The sequence below is a fragment of the Leptosomus discolor genome, chromosome 13 (assembly GCF_034619465.1).
Source record: "Leptosomus discolor isolate bLepDis1 chromosome 13, bLepDis1.hap2, whole genome shotgun sequence".
Classification (NCBI taxonomy): Eukaryota; Metazoa; Chordata; class Aves; order Leptosomiformes; family Leptosomidae; genus Leptosomus; species Leptosomus discolor.
The window spans coordinates 16,569,853-16,587,864 of NC_141403.1; the positions used below are offsets into that span (position 1 = coordinate 16,569,853).

The 18,012-nt window shown below is 43.6% G+C and overlaps 1 protein-coding gene across 1 annotated transcript in view; it reads left to right on the forward strand.

The window, feature by feature from the left end:
• The first annotated feature begins 8,212 nt into the window (after nt 1-8,212).
• Nucleotides 8,213-18,012, forward strand: part of LAMA1 (laminin subunit alpha 1) — a 107,085-nt gene continuing 97,285 nt past the window's right edge. The window contains exon 1 of the mRNA XM_086472474.1: nt 8,213-8,384. Coding sequence (XP_086328600.1) covers nt 8,213-8,384 — 172 coding nt within the window. The remainder of the gene's footprint in view (nt 8,385-18,012) is intronic.

Here is an 18,012-nt window from a genome sequence, read left to right on the forward strand (position 1 = left end):
ACATTCACCTGCTTTTATACACAGGAAGAGTTAGTGGTGGCTTTGAAATAATGCTCCCTGAACCTCATGTTAGGACACTCCTGCTGTTCCCCAAATTAGGAACCTGACATAGATTTTTGGATTTTTTTTTTTTTAAATGGCTTCTGGTTTCAGTCTTCGGCAGGGCTAATTTCTTGAAAATTGGAAGCGATAAATTATTCAGTTTGCTAATAATGGCTTTCCAGATAGTGTAAGGCACTTTCTTGCAATAGCAGGAATGGCAGCGAAGATTGAAAAATAGCTCACATTATGTGCATATTTCCTCCCACATTAATAAAGTTAAATTGCCTCTTGAATTAGATTCTACAGCAAATTTCTGTAACAGAAGCTTACAGCTGACATCAAATCCATGTTCAAGTGTATAAATAAATGACTTCATTTTAAAAGCTACAGAAGACAACTGGAGATGTTCATTGTTCCACATGTTCGACTAAGGTGACATAATTAGGCTCTGGGCTTTCATCTTCTGCTTTCTTGAAGTTTTGTTTCTTGCATTATCTCTCGATATTCTACCAAAAAAAAAAAAAAAAGGTAGCAAAACCTTGCTAATCTCACACCAAGATGCCTTCTTCTAACTCAGATTTTGCATAGGCAGGTTTATGTCTCTGGGCAGCAAAATCTCAGCACTTACTGTTAAAAGCTCAACCACCAGAACAACACTGATGTCTTACGGATCTTTTCCCAACTGCATACCTGACTACACTTGAGAAGAAATGCAATTCACTGAAGAAAAGATCAGAGGGTATGATTAACTGATTAACTCCTATTTAATATTTTTTGCAAAATAATAAGTAAGCAAAAATTAGTCACAAATTTAACCTCCTCTCACAAATTAATTGTGGTTTAAAAGTATGAGCTAAATTATAAATTCTCTATCCATTTAGAAATATCTGAGATGTTAGGAGAACAAATTAAATGTCACTTAGCTTGTACATCTCTGTAAGGGCCAAGTTATAGTCTCTCCCTTTTCTAATACAAATTTGGAAGTGATGGGCTTGGATCCTTCAAGTCCCACAAGTCCAAGATCAGTTTGGAGACAATCAGTAAGATTTTTCCTGCTGTTAACACTTGTTCTTCATGTTATAGGTATCTGTCATGAACTTAACTGTGGCTGTTCCTTTGCATGCATGGGTTGCTGGAGCCTTCAATCTCTTGCAAACGGTTTAATCAAAAGGTAAAGAAAAGTCCCATGCCCAGACAGGGAACAGCATTATGGAAGGGTTGTTGCTGACTACCAACAGTGAGGCTATTGTATTCCCTATTGCCTGTGGGTTCCATTTTTTCAACAAAAGAAAAATGAATGTGAGTTCACTGTGATTTTGGGGGAGGAATTTATTCACCATAATGCAGTATGCCATCCAATCGTTCCTGTTGCACAATAATCACAATTTCCAGCCTGTGAGCTGACCACAGAAAGGATGCTGAGTCTTGCCTTCGACACCACTGATGCCAACTAGTTCTAGTAGGCACCTGATGTTCTAGTAGGAAAACAGCATAAACCAATCAACAGGAAAACATCACCAATTATTTTGTGATGTGGAATCAGTGCAGCTCTATTAAGCTATTGAATAGCTACAAACCATGCCGCCCTTTGCAGGCACAGCTTCCTGCTACCCAGCCTCTCTTGCTACCTCCATCTCCTGCTTTGGTAGCCGCGAAGAGACAAGAGTTACAAGCAGTGTCTTTGTAGTCAGGTGCCTAGGCACAATCCAGGCACGTGACATTTACCACAGTATCATGAGATGGTTCCGTATTTAATTTCAAAACAAGTAGGAGGCATTCAATCCATTCATGCCTCTTCCACTGGCCTGTGACAGCTCTGTGCAGGCCCCTGGAGCAGCTGTTTTCCAGGTTCCTCCAAAACAGCAGATTTTCTTTAATCCTCATGGAAGCCTTTATCATCTCAGAGCCAAATTATCGTAACGTCTATTTCGAGTTACAGCCTGAAATCACTTTCAGGAATAGAAAAGGCAAAGACGCTGAAGCAGAGTGTCAGGCTACCAGCCTGAGAATGCCAGGAGGGACCTGGGAGATGCCCTGGCCCACACCTCTTTCCTTGGGTTGTGCTTCCAGCCCGTCAAGCTGCAGAGGTGGTGTCTCTCTTGGGAGGAAGTTGTGGGCAGGGTGTGCTGTGAAGGGCCTTTCGCTTTGAATTTAGTCCTCTCTTTGGTCTGTCATAGCTCAGATTTATTAACCTCTGGACGTACTTCACTGACAGAGAGAGAAAAGCGCTTGAAGTGTTCTGGGGAACAACTGAAGCGTTATCTAAACCAGCTTTTAGTAGCAGCTGAACGTTTATTAGAGGCAGACATGCAGTTTACTGTTTTGGTTTTTTCCTCCGATTGCAAGTAATAATTATTTCCAGAATGCTTTTTCAGAACACTTGGGAGGTGCTTATGAGATAATGAGGCAGAGAGACAGAATGGATAGCAAATGTGTGCAAAAAAGCCCAACAAAAATCAGCTAAAATGTAGAGACTCTTGATTGTACAGTACAGCTATTGATAAAAAACCTTATTTAGCCATTAGATATAGCACTGGGTGGGATTTTTGACTGGTTATATCAGTGTACCTCCTTCTGGAAATGACTCCAAATTCCCTACCCCAGTTCCAGGAGATATTGTGTCAATGGTGTTCGCAGCTTACAAATTCCCCGATGCGTGGTGAGGAGAAAGGACCATTGAGAGCAGGATGGGTGGTAAGGTGGGATTGTGGGACATGCAAGTTATTAAATGCTATGAATGAGGAAAATCACGGCACCACTGACAGCTATGAGTGCCCCCACTGCCCTCCGGGGTCAGGAGGTGACCTCCTGCTCCTGAGGAGCCTGAAGGGAACCTGCCATTAGCACAATAGCTCTGCCTTAAGCACAGCCATACAGACAAAAGCTGAAAAAACATATTTGGTGTTCACTTGGAGTTTACTTAGGTGCAGGATAGCAGAGTGGTTCCATTCAGACTCTGTGTATTTGGGCTTTCTCCAGTCTGAATTCTCCCAAACCTCTGTTTTTGCCACAGGCAATGTCTTTATCCATGGGTTGTTATCCACAGATGGCTAGATTAACATATTCACTTTATGCTACATCATCCTAAATCCTAGGATTTTCCATTCCTTTGCAACTGAAACAGTCCTGAAGGCAATTCATGAAAACTGGTGAGAGAAACCGAGATTTTAAAAAGTTCCTTATAACCACATCTCTGCGTTTCTTCTGGGTATTTACAGACAACTTTTCTTCTCCTACATAGCAAACTTTTTTTGTTTTATTTTGTAGTAAATTTTAATTAGCAAAACCAGTAAGAGTGAGGCATTCAGAAATTATCCTTCCTAAAGTTTGTGACATCTCTGTCATTTTTTCAAGTGAAGTTGGAGCAGTAGAGACTTAATTGTTTGACAATATAGAAGTTTCCAGTGCTATGCCAATTTGCAGCACTACTATCTATGTTAAGCGTATATGATCTTGTAGCACTCAGAGTTTCAGTTTATGCAGATGGGCTTTGGGGACTGTATAAACACGCACAAAAGTGCAGTGCCCTAAAATGCCTTCATTCTCACACACATTTCTTGACTCGTTCAAGACCTTACCTGTACCACAGCATTCCATTTTCTCATCGGATTAGTTTGTCAGACTAAGAAACTTCTCATCTTCAACTTATAACACCCGATGCACTCACTCAGTGTAAAGCTGCAGTGGAGTTGCTTAAGAAGCTGAGATTCTCATCTAATGTCATAATCATTCAAAGCTTATTAGAAACCTACGTTAGGAAAGAATTGTATTAATAGTGCTGTGTCTTGAACCGGTGATCATTCTGATTGCCTGGTGCTCTGTAATACCAGCAAGGAACTCTGGAAAACGGAATGATAGAAAACACAGTAACCTTCTCCTCCAAGAAGGTATGTACTCAAATGAAATTTGAGGAGAGTCAGTCTTCTTAGGGAACAATTATAATGGACACGGAACAATGGTGATGTAGTCCTGCAGACTAATTCAGTGTATATATTTCAGTTACAAGTTGTATACAGATGTTTAGAGTTAAACTATAATAATCGAGTCAGATGATAAAGTCCAGAGCTGGATCTCAATATACACTCTCTAGCTCTTGTGGAATATTCTGATGAGTATAAATGCATGTAACAATAAACTGGCACTTCTCATCACATGGATGTAAGATAGTACTCTTCAGCTTCCTGTAATTTGAAGAAATGGTTGAACTGATTATAAAGCTGTAAACTGGCAGGATTTTATGTTGCACGGATGCTCCCTCTTCCCCTTTTGTTTGTACTTGGCTTCCAACTGGTACTTGCGAGCCTGCACAGAGGATTCCTTAACCTGACCTCCATGATACTAGAACAAATGACACCCTGGCTCTTGAAACTTGTTGACTTTTCTCTCCACAGATGTTTTCCTTTCCTCCTCCTCATCTGTCCTGAAATTTAAGAAGTTCCTGGTGTGAGCAAAGGATGGATCTGTTGGAAGGGGCAGATGTGGAGTGTTATTTATTTGCAGGCTTGAAGGCCTTTGATAAGGTTTTATGGCAGAAATTTTTCATTTTTTATCTCCTTGACCTATAGATTTTTCCTGTTTGTCTGTTTTGAATATAAACATTGCTATGCCTTCTCAAGTATAACTCATAACTCTAAGTTATATGATAAGAAGTAGCTTTATTTGACATAAAATATGTAAATCACTATTATTTCCCTGAATTTCTTTACTGTGATCAATGAAAACAATCAGCCAAACAAGCTGAAATCTGAACTGTGTTAACAGCTGCCCCCAACTTGAAGAACACACTTGCAGCCTAATTCTGCTCATACAACTCATACATATTATTGTATGGTGAAACGTGGTTTTAAAAGCAGTATCATACAGAGCAGCACAATGTTTTCCTAAAAAATAAGCAGCGTGCTTTGTCAGCAGGGATTTGCATTTGAGGGACAGTATCTGTTGACTAAAATTCCCTCACCGCAACCAACTTATTTTTGGAATACGGTTCTCTTCCCAGGAAAACGTTGCTCCTTGCTGTAACCTACTTGAAATATTTATTAAGGAGAAATGTAGATATGAGCTCTGTGACCTGACAAAGCTTAAAACAGGGAAGTCTTATGGGAATGAACTTTCCTAAAGTATTAAAGAAACGTGTCTATCTTGAGGAATTTCCACAACCAGTTTGTTATGTTTTATGCTAGTTTCAAGAGGTAACTGATCATCAAAAAGTTGCCAAGACTTCCTACGGGCCAAAAGCAGTCAGCTTCTTAGTTCACCAGCTGAGAAGGGAACTCGTTTCATTTACAAACATGGCTGATTTACTGTGTTTATGTGGAGCAGAGGCTTGAAAAACATCAGCACGGGCACGAAGTTTCAAAGTTGGGGATGACAAATTTACAAGGGAAGCCTCAGCAGCCGAATTTCTTCTAAACACGCGAATTTATCACCGCGTAGGAAAGCTGCCTATTGAACTAGCTTAGCGACGCTTCCCCCCCCCCGCACTTTCACCTCGCTATTTCCCACCCTCACCTTTCCCTTCTCCCCCTCCTCCTCACAAGAAGTCCCCGATCGTTACCCTCAGCTTTCCAGAACTTTTCAGGCACCGGACTCGGGCTCGTCGCACCCCGCGCATCCCCCGCACCGCGCGTCGGGGGCTGCGGGCGCTTCGGGGGCGGTTTTGCGGGGACGGACACGTGTGGTCCGTGAGGGTGCGTGTGTCGCCGTGCGCGTGTGTCACCGTGCGCGTGTGACCGCATGCGGGAGCGAGCCCCCGGCGGTGCGGGCGCGGGGCGGGGCGGGCCGGGGCGGGCCGGGGGAGCGTATAAGGCGGGCGCACTCGGCGGGGTGGGCAGTGTCCCTCACGGCGGCGGCAGCGGCGGCGATGGGCAGCGGCGGGCGGCGGCGGCGGCTGCTGCTGGTGCCGCTTTTGGCGGCGGCTTCGCTGCTCTGGGCGCCGGGGCAGGGCCAGCCCCGAGGTGAGCGCGGCGGGGGCGGCTCTCGGGGTGGGGGGGTGCGCGCTGGGTGCAGTGCAATGCAATGCAGTGCAGTGCAATGCAATGCAGTGCAATGCAGAGTTTGTTTGCAGCCGCCCGCCGCGTCCCGGGGCAGGCTTTCTCCCCCCTTGGCGGCGTGCCCCCAGCCCCCGCCGGGCACAGCCGGTCCGTGGGGGCCGTGCTGCCCTGCAAGGGGAGCCCCCGCGGCGGGGGAGAGGTGTGTGTGGGGTGGGGGTGGCTGGGGTCCGGCAGTGCTGCCCGCCTCGCTGCTACGCTTTTTCCCTGCGCGCCCCCCACCCCCTCCTTGATCCCTCTGCTCCCCCCACCTCCGCGCTGTGCAGCCGCCCACCCCCCCTCCTTTCCTGGAGCCCTTTCTTCTCCCTCGGCGGCGGGGGCCACCTCGCCCGGCCGCCTCCGGGGCCGCCCACTCCCTTTGTGGGAGCCGAGAGGCGCTGCGGAGCGGCACAGCCCGGGGGAGGGGGCGGCACGGCCGCTGTCCCGCTCCCCGGGGCGGGGGGGGGGGGGCAGGGCTGGCGGGCGGCCCGCGCTCGGGGAGCCCCCGGGACAGCCCCTGTCCCCCCCGGCGGGAGACCGGGGGGCCGCAGCCCCGGGGGTCCTGCTGCGGGGAAGGGAGAGGAGCGGGCAGACCCGAAGGATGCCTCACGCTGTCGCTGATGTAAACCAGATTTAACTCTCTTACAAGGGCTGAGAGGGGGTCAAAACCACTTCCCAGGCATGAGACAGAGGTAGCATGAGGGAGCAAAGAGATAATTTACTCAAGTTTCGGGTTTTTTTTTGGCACGCGGGGCTGGCCGGTGCATTGCAGCCGGGATACCGGGCGAGTTCTCCCTTTGAGTAACTTCATCGCGCGCATCCTCTTTGTTCAAAGAGCAGTAGCTTGTGTTTTCCGAGTGAGCCCGGAGCTGGTGACCAGCAGCAGTTCCCTCTGTTACTGGGTCAGCAGGAGTGGAAGCTGCAGCGTGCTGGGTGAGGAGGGAAAGCCGCGGTAGGCACCCGGGGCTCTCGTCTTTGGATGCAGCTCCTGGTGGCCTCAACAGCAGAATTCCTACTGGTCCCTGCTCCCTGCACGTTAGTCCCCAGCCGCATTAGGCATCTATTGAAAAACAAAAAATGAGAACGGAAAATGGTGGGAAGGCATATGTTGTGCAGATGCACGTCTTATTTTTCTTTACAGTGAAGCGTGGTGTTCAAGATGGGTATAGCGTGGGAGATTAGCATCTGCGTGTTCACACGCAGTGAAAGTGAGTCTGTTTATTAATATTGTTACGTGTATACAACTTCGTCCTTCAGGTAAGGATGACAAAATGAAGCCCATGTAAATTGCAGAGCCCATATATTTCAGCTTGTAAATAAATACACTTCACTTTGGTTGTGAAAATTCGGTCTTGGAAACAAATGAAAAGCCAGGCAAAACAATGAAAAACTTACTTTTAACAAATATTTGTTGGTAAGGTACCATCTTGTGCACACCAAATAACCTTAATTTGCTATTAACTTCTGTTTGAATAAGTATGTTAGTGCAGGGTTCAAAAAGGTAGGAATTTTCCTAAAGCTGATCAAATACAGGTGACGAGTCCATACTTTCTTTCACAGAAATTTGCGATGATCCCGGTGCAGTAATCTGCTGCAGCTTTTGCAAATAGGTTAGTGTTGCTATTCTAGTTTTTAGATAGCAGCTCACATTGTTAGAGGTATCTTGATAAAATGCATGTCTTTATATCAGTGATCAAAGATACCAGTACAGTTGAGTTCACCTAAGCCACCCCTCCTGGGGCTCTTTAAATTCATAATTGCATTTTTCTAGTTGAAAGATCAGGTTAGGAGACCATTCCTTCATTAGATCACGTTGATAATTTTTTTCTTCTCGGCATGAGAGCACATATCATCTGAGGAGGCAGTGAGTATCCACCCCCACCCCCCACACCCCTGGTGGATAACTGCCTTAGAAAAACCAGAGTTCAAGATAACTGATCCTACAACAATGTGAAGAATGCGATGCAGATTAGAATAGCCATGTTGCTTTTGTGGAAAGTAAACAATTGAAGCTCAAACTTGTAAGCATTGTGATGATGTAAAAAACACCGTTTATGGTGAGGCTGGGGAGGTTTCTCAGAACTGTTGCAAAAGCATCGGAGAAGTTTGGGGATAGTTATCTTGGCATGCCCGTGGAGGGTACCATGGTAGAACTCTCAGCATTTCTTGGTTTTCTGTTTGTTCCTGATTTTGCCTGGTCAGCAGATGAGGAAACTGCAGCGTATGGTGGTTGCAAGGGTCTGTCAGAAAGTGCTGAAGTCCAATCTAAGAAAGAGAAACATGGAATAGTAGTCACTGCACTGAACAACTTTGCAGGTTAATGATTGGTTCTTTCAGCCTAAAGTTTAATATCTACATACCTATAAAATTTAGTTGGTGTTTTAATTGCAGGTGTTTTGTTCAAGTGTCCCCATCATGTTGAAAAATTTGGTTTGTATGGTCAGTTGAGTCTGTTGTATCCACTAGTGGAGTAACTCTTTGTAAAGCATGTATCACTAGTGTCTGGATCCAGGTGAGAGTTACTTTACAACCTCAGAAGTCAATAGCCATTTTGGAGGCTTGTGCGGCAGCTTTGCTCTGCTGGAATGCATCGTAATTACACTGGAGGTAACAGCGATACAGGTCTACAGAGTAGAAAGGGAAATCAGTTAATGGTTTTGTACACTACTGCCTATATTTCATAAACTTAATTCTGTTACTGTTGGGTGATTTTCCTATAGTTAAGAAAACATCCTGCTACTGTAAATGTGTGGTAATGGTAACTTTCAAGCCTGTAGTTGTAGACTAAATGTTTCCACACCTGCACCTTAACTCAGCTTGTTTTTGTAAGCTGGGGTGCTGTAGTAGCCTGTGCTGTTCTTACCTGGGGTTTTGAAATCAACAGCCTGAAGTGCTGATGCTCAGGGGATTGAATGGCCCCTGGAAGGTGCCTGGGGTGCTCCAGCTGGACAGAGCTGAACACAGGTATTTCTCATGCTTATCATCACTTGGGTTTCAAACCTACCTTGCTTCAAGAATCCGGTTTAGTAAGTATGCTTAGGCTATGACTAATACACGAATTATGACATTATGGTCAGCAACCACATTTTTTGTGGAAACATTAAGTGATATGGTTTGCTTATAAATCAGATTAAGAGCACTTGCCCAGGAAGTGGGAGATTTAGTTTAACCTCCTTAGTCTGAGATGGTTTGAACCTGTGTTTCCAATTTATGTATAGTGCTGTATTATCAAGTTGCTGTGACAAGTAATGTGGGGGAGGGGGAGGCAGAGACATAGGTATGTATGAAGTATCTCCAAGCCTCTGTTTGAAATTGAGCTACTGTGCAACCAAGAATGCAAGTTTAACGGATGCAGAAGGAGAACGGACAAGAAAAAAAACCTGATGCTAGAGTTGGATCATTAGGGTACTCAAAAGTGGAAGCAGAATCAAATTGTAGGCCTTCCTCTTTTTTTATTCTTTTCTGTTGCAAGCAGCAGTTGGGCATCCAAATTCAGGAGAAAAATGTTTTTACTGTACCTGTGTCTGCTGGTGTGTGTGGTGGCTTTTTTTTACTGGGTCACTCAAACCTGGCACCACTCAGTGGGATGACTGTGCATCCAGTCATCAACTGGATGGTGAGTTCCACCTTGGAGGGGATGTGCTTTAATTGTAGGTGTGACAGCATTTGGCAGGAAGATACTTCAGTTTTGTTGGGTTTTTTAGATCTGGCCTTTAGTCTCCAAGCCTAGATCGGTAGATCTTGCACTCTTAGTTGCCTTGCTGTAGCCTCATGCATTCAAAGGTGTTTTGTACATTGATATAGTTACCTGTGACACTTTTGAAACTGAGAGCCGGACTTCTAGAATGTACTTGGATGACCATAAAACATTGATGAAAGTCTTCTTACACTTTCAGGGTGAGCTGGATGTTGCATTCTCAAATGCTTTCTGTATGAGATGGAAAAAAGTCATAGGTGCTTTGCCATAGTGCTTTGTAGGTTGGTGTATGCTAATGGCTTGAATAGAGCTTGTTTCCATCAGTCTTAAATGCCAGATTTTTCATGAAATCTGCAACAAAGAGTTGAGAGATGGGACACTAGAAGGCTTCTATCCTCTGCAAAACTTGTCTTTTATTTTTGAATGTTTTCCTTTAACACTTCTGCTATGCTTCCACTGGTGTGAATATTCTTTCCTGATAAGAAAACACTAAAAGAAACCTCAAGTCCCTTGAGACTTGTGGAAAACTTAGAGGCGGTGTTGTTTGCAACTTGCAGTGTGTGGCAGGAATCTGAGTCAGAGTCACTTAACACTGTGGTAAGCTGCAAACTTTAATTTTTGGCCGAATGGCTTAAGTTCTCGCTTTTTGCCTGGATTGAGGTCAGTCAGTTACAGTGAACCTATACACCCCTTGTGTCTCTGTGTGGGTTAAGTAGCAGGGCCACAAGGTACTTATTAACTGTCCATGCTCCGTTTAACTTGTTAGATTATGTGATGTCTCATGTCCACACACACACAAAGGAGCAAGGGGGGGCAACCCCAGTAACAAACCCAGAGAAATGAGCCCCTGCCAGGGCTGTCCCATGACAGCCATCACTGAGTTATGGGAGCAGCTCTCCAGAGTTTACAGGGTGGTGGTGGCTGTTCTCTCATGTCCTGTTTTTTTTGTTTAACTCTGTTTCTAGCTTCTCTGGGTGAGAGGGTCTCTGTGCTGTGTGCGTGGAGTTATGAGTACCAGTCAATGGAGAGGGGACCACAAATTGCAGGGCCTGCATGTCTTGGGTGCCCATGGCTGGAAAGACTGGAGTGTGTGTGTGTGTGTGTCTGTCGGTGTGCAATCACCAGCAAACATAAAGCCAGACCAGCCAGCAGGATGGGAGGCTTGGGAGCCAGGTGTCAAAGCAGCCATAATTTTGGAATGGGTACTGGAGAGACCAGAGGGTCTGCAATTTGTCTACTGAAGGGAGCAGGAGATCCAAGGTGACTACTGCGTAGACCGTGGGGTCTGGGGCCAGCCAAGAGACCATCTGCATGCATGTGTGTCTGCATCAGGCAACTGGTGATGAGAAGATCCAGGACCAGCTACAAGGTAGGCTGAATGTCTTGGCCAGTAACTGAGGGATCCATAGTGGGTGTGTGGTGGGGGTAGTGGTGTATGTGCAAGGCAGTCTGTGGACCAGCAGCTGGAGTGGGGCTGAGGGCCTCAGGGGCTTGTGTGCCTAGGCACCAGTAACAGGGGAGACCTGAGATCCAGGGTGGGCAGTTGATGGATAGACTGAGTGTCCAAGTCCAGCTACTGAAGGAATCCACATTGCACATATATCTGTACACGAATATATGTTTTCTACTTAAGGTCTCTTGTCCTGATCAGCTGGAGCAGGGAAGAGGAGGAGACTGTGGCTCATGGTTGCATTTGTGTGTTTCTGTCTTCGTTGATCTCTGTGGCAGGCAGTATGTGTATGCATATATGTGTTGTATGAGATGTGTGTGTGTGTGGCTCTGTACGTGCCTGTTGGGAATACATACTCAGCTTTACTACTGATTGGACCCGGGAATATGGAGCTGCAGCAGTTGCCTCTCTTGGGCTACAGGACTTGGCACACCCCAGTAAAATGTTATAGAAGAGCAGATGTAATTCTAGAGCTCTGGGCTTTTGTTTTCTGACACAATTTGGCTGTTGAGGCCTTGGTGTAATGGACTTTGATCTATATGGTACTCTACAAAAGCCAATTTTAAATGACTTGTCTATGAAGTCACCTCAAACAGGGGCCATGTTGCATGTCCCCAGGAATGCTGACTTTGTGGGTACCATTGTGTTAAAATAAGGTTCCCTGAATTAAATAAACACTAGAAATATATTTTAAAACCTTTATTAAGAATAAATGGGACTTGATCATATTAAAAGGAATTTGTAGTGTAAAAATTAATGTAACGTGATGGATCTCAACTAGATGCAAATTCAGCTGACTTGAGGTCTGACTTGAGGATGGGAGAGAAGGAGAAAGAACCATGAGAAATTTCAGTTTTTCTGGTGGTCTGCAAAGAACATCTTGGACATTCTGTGGGGAAAACATTGTACTTGGCCTTGATTATAAAGTCCTAAATTTAAGATCTGCTTTGTTTTTTTTCCTCATTTTACAAGAAAGCACCAACAAGCCACGGACTGCTTCTTTTCTGAGTACAAAGGTATGTGACAGAAAAATCCCATGAAAGCATTCTAAGTAGACTGAAGATTAAGATAAAAAAACCCCATTTGTCTGCCATAAATATTTTCTCCATTCCCTGAGGGCTTAGAAAATGTATCTCTGGAAATTCAGGACTATCAGTGTGTGTTGATCAGCTGTTGGTATTTACAGCAGTCTCACACAGGCTGTTCAGGTGGGGTTTGATGCCTTTTCCTATGTCTGTATTATCTGTCTTCCAGGCACCCCTTCCTGAACCAAACAGGAATAGTGTGTTGAAGTTTTGTGAGAGGAGATTGGTTAGGTCAACTTGCAGGAACTGTGATTTGTTAGTTGGCATAAATCTTAGGTGCACATCAATCAATCTTCCCATTTATATGTGGTTTTAGGTACTTAAGTGATATCTCAGAGGCTGTGTACAGTGCTTCTAGGCATTAGGCTAATGGGTACAGCTCTCTGGCTTTGAGGTTTGAGGTGAGTGCTTCATTGGCTTGTGGGTTAGAGCAAAAAAAAAAAAGGTTGGGTACATCTGTGTTCATTCTTTTTTTAGTTAATTCTGCTATTTAAGGACTTCAATGATTTCACAATCGTTTTGTATTGTTTTTCTAGGATGAGGAAACCTGCTTTTGCCCTGAGATATAGTTTTTGTACACATTTTAGGGTATTAAAAGTTGTATACATCACAATTTTACAGGAAAACTAGAAGACTTATTTTGTTGTTACAGTAGATTAAAAACCACTAAAAATAGAAAGCATAAGAGTGTTAGATTATAAAAATACTATCAAAGTATAAACTTTTGATATTCTTATTATAAAGATATGTAGATGCCTGTAATTTAGACTTCCCCTCCTGATGGGAAGCAGCAGTTAAGGATTCTGGAGAAGTTTTTGTTGTGTTCCTGGCAGAGCAAAACAAACTTGGGGGATGTTTTGGTTTTTAAACTCTCCCTGGAAACTCGCTCCTGCTGTAATGGCCATGTGAGCTCAGAGGGCTGTTGGAAGGGCGGGGGATGCGTGGCAGGCAGTCTGACCTGCTGCCTTTTCCAAAGTGGTCCAACCTTGCAGGCTGTGTAAAGCAGCAGCTAACGTGGGTTGATGGGCTGAGTTGGTTTGTCTTGTCTTTTCTGGGATTTTCTTACTGGGCAAGGCCATGAAGATCCCACTGCTGCTTTCTGTAGGCAGAGTAGATTTCAGCCTTCAGCGGTTTCTGCTGTTTTATCATCTTTAACTTGTTAGCTTTTGAGGCTTTTTAAACTGTCATTTAATACAGTAACCACTCCGGCAGAGATTTTCCCTAAGCAATTCTTTTAAAGTTTCAGATTTGAAAGTCGTTTTGCAAGCATAATATAATTCCTTTCTGTGAGCTCATTTATTGTGCTGTGAGATCCAGCCCCCCGCGATTCCTGCGTGAGAATAAAGGTTAAAAAGCTGTTTAAGAAATGGTCTTCCTGAAGTGGAAACTTTATTTTCCCCTTGGCTCTTCTTGCATTTTTACTGCTGTTTTGCTCCAAAATGACCTTGAAGATAGTCCCATGTCTGCTGCCTCTTATCATACTTGTATAAGCTTTCATTTGCTGAGAAGCTGAGGGGACAGTGCAGAACCTGTATAAGTAATTCAAAACAACTTCTGTAGTCTTGATTTGATTACTGGATTATTATTTTTTTTCTTGCGGACCTGTTGAAGCAACAAGTTTTTAATAGCAAAATCCTCAGTCTTTAGAAATGAGGCAAAGTCCTGCTGACTATAACAAACCTTGGAATTCAACTATTGAACATAAATGCAAACTGGATCTAGTACTGATGCTTGCTTACGTGAGTATTGATTGTTTTTATTTGGTTTTCTGAAAGCATAGCTGGCATTTGCCTTCTGTCACAAAATTCATCCGATCAAAAAACGTGCGTGTGGGAAGGAGAGGGGAAAAAACCCAGTAGCAACTGGCACTTCCAGTGTGGTTTGATTGTGGCCAAATGCTGCCTTACCAGGGAGGACTGGAGCAGGGGTCTGAGTGGTCCCTCATTTTGTTTACACGAGTGCTGGTGGAATGGGCTTGGCAGCCATGGCACAGGGCGGTGAGCAGGCTGGGGAGCCTGGCTGTGCTTGGTGCTCCTCCAGCTCTCCCTGCCCAGGGCAGAGCTGCTGTCAGGCTGGATGGAGCCCGGCCAGTCTTCACTGTCTTCTCAGGGTTGTTCCAGCTCCATCTAGACAGCGAGCGAATCGATGAGAGTCTAGCACCAGCCCTAGGCCTGTGCTTGAAAAGCCAATTAATCGAATTCAGCATTCCCTGTTTCTGGCTGTTGCTTTACAGAAGTGAGAAAACCGGCTCCTGAAGGCATCTCTCTGCTGACAAAACTGTCCACTGGTTTATCATGTCCAGTTTTCAATTCCAAACGTTTCTCATTCAAATGCATCAATAGCTACTGTGTGTTTTGTTATTCACTGTGCCACACCATTCATAGATTTTACTTGCCTTTATGGTGCTGTCCTTTGTGCATATCTTGCACTGTTGTAAGAGGTGTGGGCAAAAAAAGGCTTGTAACTGTGTGCTAATGCCTCTGGTGACTAGATTGTTTCTACTTTATTGGCTGAGAAGGGCTAGATAACAAAAGCTTGATGTGAAGGTTCTTTGAATTGTCAGGATCTGTGGAAACCCTGCTTTAAATTAGGGTTGTGAAATATATGCTGTTGAAATTTCTAGCATTCCTTTTATTTGCTTTAGCTTGTAGAGTCTCTAAAATGTGCACTCAATGACTTCTAGAGAACACCCTTTAAAATATGCTGAAGAGGTAAAAATTTTAATGGCAAAACGAGGGATTAAATGAACTCCACCGTCTTCAGGAGAATCGTAGTGAATTTGCATTTATCTACAGACAATTGTTCATTTATTACTTCAGTAGTTACTAACTAATGTGATGGTTCGGTAAGGCTCTTTTTTATTGCCCGAGTAGCCCAATTTGCTTTTATGGGGTAATATATCTCACAGGCTTAAACTTTTTTTACAAACAGAAAGCAAATCTGCCATGCATCTAGAACTCTGATTTCTGAGTAAAACTCTGGGTATTTTTAAGGGTTATTTTTTGATACTAACAATAAATCTCATTTAAAGTTGATCAGAGTTTTCAAAACCATAATTTTTTTTGCTAATGCAAAAATGTGAGCTTGTTACCGAAGTGGACTTTAGAAGTAAACATGAATTTTAAGCTAAAACTTACAGGAATAAGTCCTTCCAAACCCTATCCCAATCTATCTTCCTTGAAGTAGGTTTACAGTGTGTCTGCCAATGTCCTCCAGAGCAAGTTCATCATTGCTAAAGGCATGCAGCAAATGCAGCTACTGGAGGCAGATGGATGACCACTCTTTACTTGAGAGTGGTCACACAAGGGACAGCTTAGTTTCTTGCATATTTGGTGGTACTGTATGGGGACACTTCTAACTGAAGAAATGATTCTGCAAAGTGCAGTGCACATCATCTTTGAGGTGGAGGAGGCTGATCTTTGCAAGCCGTGAGCAAGGTATGAATGTGTCTGGGCAGGGAACTTCAGGATGAGTTGTGTGATGACTAAAGGACAATAGATCTCTCCATAGTGATGAGCGATAGTATTCATTTAAAGGCAGTAATGAAGCAGCAGTAGGCACAAATCATGACTGCTGGTGGACAGCTGCATTCAGTGTGTGACTTGGCATGGGTCAGAGGTTGCCGTGCTATTGTTTAGCTCTGGTGATACGTCAGGTTACTCAGAAACTTTTTACTGTGGGTACTTGGTGTAAGGTTCTGCTATTAGCTGCCACAGCTAATAGTGGTAATGGACAAATCCAAGTTTGGATATCTCTGGTAGGCTGAAAATCCTGCTGTAGTGATAAGAGGGTAAGAAGGGGCTTCTCAGTGGTGCAGTGGTAGCAAAGAGGTCAGGCTGTTTGCACCAAGGAAGAAAAAACCTTCTGTATACTGTGTGGTACCAACCGATGATACAATCTCTCTCCAAAACTTGAGCAGCCCTTGTCATCTTTTCTGTTCTTAAGGACAATGAGAAATAAGCTGCCCACTTTGCAGCCCTACCTGTATGATCGCTGCATTTGCTTCAGTAACCAGCAAAAACATTCGGGGTGTTTCAGGGTAGGATCCAGATGTGCCTTGCAGTTTTTTAGTGTTGCAATAGCATTGCTGAATTTTAAATTAAATTACTTGAGCTCTCAGTCCTGGTCTTCAGACTGTTAGAATTTTCTTTGACAATTGCCCTTTGGGCTGAAATGCTTCGTGCTTGTTTTCAGGCCAAAGGCGAAATACTTTCAGGACACTTGATTAAAATTCCATGTGGCTGGCTGAGTTATTGAGCTTTATGGCAATACAGAAGAGAACTTAAAAGTTTGCAGTATTGGTTGGTTTTTTTCCCCCTCTTTGTGTCCTTAAAATGACACTTTTTCAGGAATTTATCCTGTGTGACACAAGTGCCTTTGATATTCATGAAGGCATTTACTGAGAAATAATGAAATGAGGGTTTGAAAGGGATGAGGGCTGGACACCTAGAAAATGTGCAACAGGTGACTTACTATTAATATTTTTAAAGTAGTTGCAATATGTGCAGTGTGCATTTGTTAACCTGTGTGCCTGGACACCAGCAGATATAAATAAACAAAGCATGGTGTTTTGCAGTTTTACTCTGCCTGGAGTAAAATGCCTAGGAAAAGTAGCAGGTTATATATTTCACTTTTTGCAAAGAGCAGAAAGTAACCACTATAGCACGTTGAACAGTTGAGTATAACAAAACAAAAAACCTTCAGAGGTTGTTTCCCAATTAACCATTTAAATCGGAGATTGCCAAATCTTGTCAGTAGAGATAAGGGAATGATCAAGTTTTGCATGTCTTCGGTGTTACACAGTTGCAAATACTTTCAGCTCTATTCAGGCTGGAGGAAATGTGCTTCCTTCTACCCAGGAAGATCTGGCAGTGATACAGGGCTGTATGTGCCCTGATAGTGGCTTTGTGCCTGCTGGAATGAAAACATTTCTATCTCTGGGAAAAAAAGAGTCTTTGTAACAAAAAAAAATAATAAAAAATATGGTACTCCTGATGTGCCAAAAAGTCTTAAACTTGAAATAGCTTTTGCTCATTAATGGAAAAAACTCTGCTTATTTTAAATAGAAATTTAACTTCATCTAAGGCAGCTGCAAGTTGTAATGTTAAGATGGTTGCATTCCTATCAGGAGAGTGGTAAAAAAATTAATTTTTTGAAATTAGGAAAGTGAAATAAATCTTGTGTATGTATGGCTTGTGAATAACAAGCTTAAATTAAGTGGACAAATACGTTTAAGAGTTCCTTTGTAGGGCAGCTACTTGCTGTAAGAACTTATGATCACAAGGTGATGCCATCTGCCTCAAGGGGTCCTTCATGTTTACACAGTTAAAAACTAGTAAAATTTTGTTTGGTTGTGATCCTGATTCATGGTGCAGAAGTGACCACAACCACTAAACCTTTAAAATTCTTCTCAATCTCAGATCTCTTAGACTTTGCGAGTGATAGATACAAATTTAGAATCAGGAGAGAGCTAACAGATACTTGGGTCGTAACTTCCTATTTATTATAATAAATGATTCAGTGTGAAGCCTAAAGCTGAACATCTATGCATGCAAATTTAATTAGGATTAAACCTAGACAAGATTTTCATTTACAAGGAAGACTTGCCTCAGGTTGAAAAGTGGTGATAGGAGAGAAGTGCAAGGTGAGGTGTTATCTATTAATAGATATTAATAGGTCATAGTGAAAGGTGGGGGGGGTGGGGGATGTGGG